This window comes from Mastacembelus armatus, chromosome 14, assembly GCF_900324485.2.
Source record: "Mastacembelus armatus chromosome 14, fMasArm1.2, whole genome shotgun sequence".
In the NCBI taxonomy this organism is placed as follows: domain Eukaryota; kingdom Metazoa; phylum Chordata; class Actinopteri; order Synbranchiformes; family Mastacembelidae; genus Mastacembelus; species Mastacembelus armatus.
The window spans coordinates 14,536,156-14,542,212 of NC_046646.1; the positions used below are offsets into that span (position 1 = coordinate 14,536,156).

At 35.9% G+C, this 6,057-nt stretch overlaps 1 protein-coding gene across 1 annotated transcript in view; it reads left to right on the forward strand.

Annotated features, from left to right (window-relative positions):
• The window catches only part of LOC113142699 (F-BAR and double SH3 domains protein 2-like), a 26,978-nt gene extending 23,521 nt beyond the window's left edge, over positions 1-3,457 (forward strand). The window contains exons 18-20 of the mRNA XM_026327841.2: positions 45-255; positions 396-460; positions 833-3,457. Of these exons, the coding sequence (XP_026183626.1) occupies positions 45-255; positions 396-460; positions 833-916 (360 nt within the window). The 3' untranslated portion in view covers positions 917-3,457. The remainder of the gene's footprint in view (positions 1-44; positions 256-395; positions 461-832) is intronic.
• The last annotated feature ends 2,600 nt before the right edge of the window (positions 3,458-6,057 follow it).

A 6,057-nucleotide genomic window follows, 5' to 3' on the forward strand; every position in this document is an offset into this window, starting at 1 on the left:
CACTGAGATATGTAAATTAATCTTTCTTGTCTGCTGTTTCAAAGGCTTCCCCCTCCACTTTGGCCCTGTGTGACCGATCCCCTCGTAGTCTCTTCCAGCCAGGACCTCTCCATAGCAGCCCCCTTCAGACACCCACCATGTCTTCTCCTCAGTCAAGTCCCCGCAGTGCTACAGCCTCTCCCATTGGCCGACCACCCTCTTATCACAACGGGCATCACAGGCCACCACCAGCACCGCAAAAAAGTCCCTTTCAGAGTAAGATTGACTATTGTAATGCAGACACTTCAGTGAGAGTGGTATGATGACTAAACAGATATTACAAGTTTTATGAATTGGTTTTGGGAGGAAAAATAACAAAACTAAATTGTTATTGTCTCCATTTGTGTCTCCTTCAGGTCCAGTCCAGGGCTCCCCTCAACCTCCCAAATACCCAGAGAGTGGATCTGGTACCATTCGACCTGTGAGTCACACATTTCCTGTGTTTGTTGTCCTGTGGAAACCTTGTGACAGCCGACTGCTGCCAGAGAACAGTATCCTGAATGCTGAGTGTATTTTATAGACAAGATACACAATTGTGGTTTTTATGTATTGCAGTGTTTCATTCTTTAGTTGTATAAGAGAGCAAACTTCAGTGATGAGGACTCTTTTCTCCTCAGATGAATAGTGTCAGGGAAACTTTACCAACACAGCCATTGTGCTTCCAATCAGAAAGCCTTTACTAAAGGAAAAAAAAGCAAATGTTTGTAAATAACCAAACCGGCATGATTTGCTTTACACAACAACAGAGAACAAACATTTTAGCTCTGTTTAATTGATTGGTTGATCTTTCCAGGTCCGTGCTGCTCCTCCACCCCCGAAACAGCATCCTCGTGGCCAGGTGAAACGGAGGGAAGAGGTGGAGATCACACTGGTGTAAATGCTCCACCCTGGTGGTGGCAGTAACAGCAGCTGGAACTCGGCGGCTTTATGCCTCTAAACACACTCCCAAAGGAAACCCAAGGAAACGTAACTCCCCTGAAGGCCAGGAGAGGCCTTATACCCTAACCTCCTGTCTTTCCACAAGTAGGGTTAATGTGCTGTGGGAGAATATTGTGCCTTAAACAAGTATACTTGTTTAATTTTCTCTCATGTTAAGCTTTCACATTGCCGATACCCTCTTACCTCGTGGTTGTTTCCTGTTTGACTTAAACCTATAAATACTACAGTTTCTATTCACAGTTGTATATCTTCTTGTCCATATTGCTCACCTCTTCTACCTGGGAATGAATCATTTTTAGTTGAGAAAAGATTGTTTAAAACAGAATATCTGTTAGTAAAGCCTTCAGTCTACAAATCTCAGTACTGCTATTGCTTTTTGAAAAATTCAGATCCTGTTTTTGCGTGTTGCTGTTACTCATAGTAATTGATAAAGTGATTATTGGCAGATAATGTGATCTCAAGTGGTGAAGCCTTTTTTTCAGCACAACTTTTTTTTTAAAGAATTTGTTGACTTTTTGGGAAATGCTAATTAAATTTCTTGCTGAGAAATAGATGAGAAGATTAACAGCACTTTTGTTTCTGTGTATTAAGTGTGAGGCAGAAGCCAGGCGACTGATATATTAGTGTAAAGACCGGAAGCAGTGGGAAACAACTAGCTGGGCTGTCCAGAGTTAAAAATCAACAACTGAGCTGGGTGAATAACTTTTTTTTTTTTATGTTTAAGTGCTCAATCAAATCAGTTTTTAAAATGAAATGAAACCAAACACCAATACAGACAGAAAAGAAAGAAGCTTAGAAAGTTAGACTTTTCTTTTCTCAGAGCCATTAGCTAACTAAATAACAGAGATATGCAAGTGCTGTCTTCTCATTTCTTAGCAAGAGGACAATAAGCATAATTGCCAAAATGATGCACTATTCCACGAAATAACATGCAACAACCTGTGACCTCCCTGGCTAAATTACTTGGATGGACAGCAGAAGTCATAATCTGCATCTTTACTGAGCTGTATTTATAAGGAAACTTTTTTTTTTTTTTTAGTGCGAATGCAGTGCTCTTTCATATGTTAACTATATAAAAAAATCACTATTAATAATTATTTTACCCAGCCCTGTTATTCACCAGTTATGTCTCACTGTAACACTTACTGTGTGGCTCGTTTCTATTTTATTTTCATTAAGTGATATTAAGCTGTCAAAGAGTTTTCGCCATTGCATTTCTTCTATGCAACAAAGTTTTGTTTGGCAGGACGTTGCATGTTATGAACATGTAGCTTCAATACGAACCAAAAGTCTGTTTGTCTCCACACTCGATCAAAACGCCAGCAACGGGTGAGGCTGGTCCTCTCCTCAAGTACATGTACTGTAACTGCACTCAGTTACATCAACAAGGGAAAAGTGGCAATTTTAGTTAGTGACTATGTCAGTAAGAAGAATCTTCTAGAAACATTTGATCAAAATAATGGATCCTTTACCTTTTATGGTTATGTTTAGACCCTGCTTCTTATGTTAGTTTTCTTTGCACCTACTGCTAAGAAATATCCTCCGCGTTTAACGGAGAAACATAGTGCATACATACATAGTCTAACTTTTTTTTTTCTGTTGTTGTAAACTAAAGATCTAGAAATGTTATTACACTAATGATGCCAGTATGCTTCTACTGGTGAGAATGGTGATTTGTCAGGAAGAAGGTTGTAGTGGGTGACAGTTTACACTGAGGTAATGTGCAGTTTAAACATACCTTTATTTTTAGGGAGGAAACCATCCTGAGCTGCTAGCTGTCCAATTGAAAATCTATACTGTCACAGTGAAGCACTTTTTGATGTCTTCTTGTTCCTTTTCAGTATTGTGGATGCTTTGTTGGTTGTTCAATATTTCTTGTTTAATGTTTTGTTTACCAACTATATTAGTATGAATACTTTTATTGGCTTCTGCGTTATTTAGACTTAAATAGCCATTGTAGTGTCCTTGGTTGAGATTGAGATATAAGCTTTTGATCGTTGATCATTTTTGAAATATGAATAGTTTACAGAGTTTGGATATGACTGTCTGTACAAATAATGGCACAGGATTCTTTTTTCTTTATTATTTAGTTTATTTAGGATTAGCATGAGACCTATTAAACCGTTAGTTCAATTCGATCATAGGAAGAGAGATATGTGTCAGCTGTGTTCTCGTTGATCTCCTTGAGATCTGAATGACATCAAACTTATTTTTGAAGTTTGCATTTACCCTGTTGTATTAAAAAAAAAAAAAGATAATCGTCAGACTGATTTCTCTTTTCCCAACAGAGAAGTTGTTTTTGTTAACTTGCTACTGGTCCTGATTCCATGTAAATCTGAATTTTGAATTCAGTGACAAGTTGCCCACATTTTACAGTGTAAGTTCTGCAGAGGCTGTCGAGCACATTTACACACCAGTGGATGTTTAACTGTATTTATTGTGTACAAATAAATGTGAAATAAAGATAGCTTAAATGAAACAAGACTATTTTGTCATATTTAAACTTCATTTCTACTGCTGCTTTCTTTTGTTTTGATGAATTTAATTGTTACAGTGCTTTTTCAGGATCATTTCAAGTCATGAAAATTAACTCAGGTCATACAAATCTAGTAAGATCTTTATCTTCAGAAGCCAGAGATAATATTGGTATTTTTTTTACTTTGAAAAAATGACTGACTATGCAAATAAATGCCAGGTAATTTACAGATTTTTTTTTTTTTTTTTTAATGAACTAATTTTATATATGCTTGTACATTCTGTTGGCTAATTTAATCTATGAAAAAACATTTTTATAAACCCTCCATACGTTTTATATGTAAAATCCTACTTTGTAAAGTAACTAAAGCTGTCAGATAAAATTTAAGAGTAGTTTCCTTTGATTTGCAGTGTAGTATAAGCTGAAAGTGACATTAATACAGTAATCAAGTTCCTTCTCAGTATCCGAGTTCCTTCTAATTGTCAGTATTATTACATGCAGATGTGGACCAGTCCCAAACTCTTCCACTTCAAACTGACTTTCAGTACTGCAGCAGTTATCAAATCTATTTAGCAGGTCATCCACGCATTATCGGGTTTTATTATAGTACACACGAGTCATTTAAATTAAATATTTGCAGACAGAAGAAGGAAAACGCAGCAGATTCATTTGCAATAGTTAAGATTATGATTATAAATGAAACGCCGTCGTGTGGCTGCGTGGATAGACGATTAATATATTCGAGTTATAATTGAATAAGCAAGTAACGAGCATCCTGAGGACTGTGAACGCATCACAGTGAGAACAAATTAAACTGATGAATCCTACCCTCCACGGTTTGTTTACATCGACATTTAAACTACAAATTAGAATCAATTTCAATTAATAAAAGAAGTACTTCCTGTCGGAACCTTAAAAGTAAACCCCGTTCATGTTATAAATATAAAAAGAATGAACCCAAGTGTGTGTAGTTTTGAAAAAATGTATTCATATCTTAAAACCTTCGAATAAAAGGACTGATGCAACAATGTAAAAATTCAAGGATATTATTAGTAAAAATCAAGAACGATTTTATTTGAATCTGTTTTTCAAAAAACACAAGGACAGACAATACCACACAAGCATAACAAACGTGATATGTTTACTGTTTTTCTTGCTTCTTTGCTTGAGTACCTGAGTCAAAGTATTAACTCGAGTTCGTCTTGTAATAAAATACTAGGCCTATAAATAAATAATACGATAAACGCTTTGAAATTCGTCAATCTGTAGACCTGTTTTAGCACCTTAGTGTAGTTTAATACTAATACGTTTTTTAAATGTTTAAAATAGTAGTTTTCTTTATTTCCACGCAGTATTATGGCTTCTTTTGCTTTACAAGTGATGAGGACTTCGTTCACCACTTCCCCAAGATCCTCTTATCCCGAAAATCACACCATTTCCTGCTTTAATTTGAAAGTACAACTGTGTTAAGCCTACATCCTGCTATCGTCACCGCGAAGGCTTCAACCGCAGTGGATTGTGGGTCGTTGTATGATCTAATTTAAAACAATCTCTGAATAGGATCTTGTAAAAACTACTAACTTTATCACTTGACAACAATAACTATTGTTATTATTATTATCAGGAAAAATCATTAAACTGACTTGTAACAAGTAACATGAAGCTAAAACGGGTGTGATCTTCTGATTTAAAAGTGGTTCAAAACTGATCAGCAGCATTTTGCATAGGCTATAGAGTTCAGTTTCAACAACCCAAGCCTCATAGTCAGACATCCAGGTCTGCTTTAACACAGTACCAGCTTTATTTCAAAGAGTCCATTGTGTAAACCTGTTCAAGTCTTTGCTTCCATTGGATTATTGCTGGTGGTTTTACATCCTCCCTATTTACAGTTATCATTGTATTAGCAATCAGTAACAGTATGCGTAATATGTACCTTTGATCTGAATTAATGAGTGAGGCACCCAGCAAAAAAAAAAAGGGTTAGATTTCTTCTTTAACATTTTTCTAGTACACTGGTGGCTGCATGTTTAATATTATCTTCTTTCTAGAGAGACAGGGGGAAAAAGAGAGAGGGAGCAGTAGATCTAGAAATGTTTGCATGGGGGCCAAAGGGTGGCAAAAGGTTTTGGTAGGGTTACATATATATGTGAATCCTTTTACACAGTAAAAATACATTTCTACTTTCATATATACATGAAACAAATGATTCAAAAATATGAATTTTTACAATCTATTTTTTCTTACATCATATTAATAAACACTTCCCAGACATTCTTAATCTTAGACAAAAGGAACAAAACCAGTGAGGGGGATGATCTGCCTCCCTGCAGATCAGCCTCTAAATCCAGCATGGTTTATTTTAACACTGCCCTCTGCTGGTTGCTGCTGCAAGTAACACAACAGAAACACTTTTCCCACATTTAAACCAATTCCTGAGTATAATTGTAAGTCATACTGAGATCTGATGATGTCTTCTACAAGGTCAAAGCCTAATGAAGACTTTAATAAACTGATAGTCATAAAGTTTTAAAACAGCATTTACTTTATTTACTTTTTAAAAATTTCAACAGGATAAAATGTGGGAGAAAAACAAAGGAGTAAAT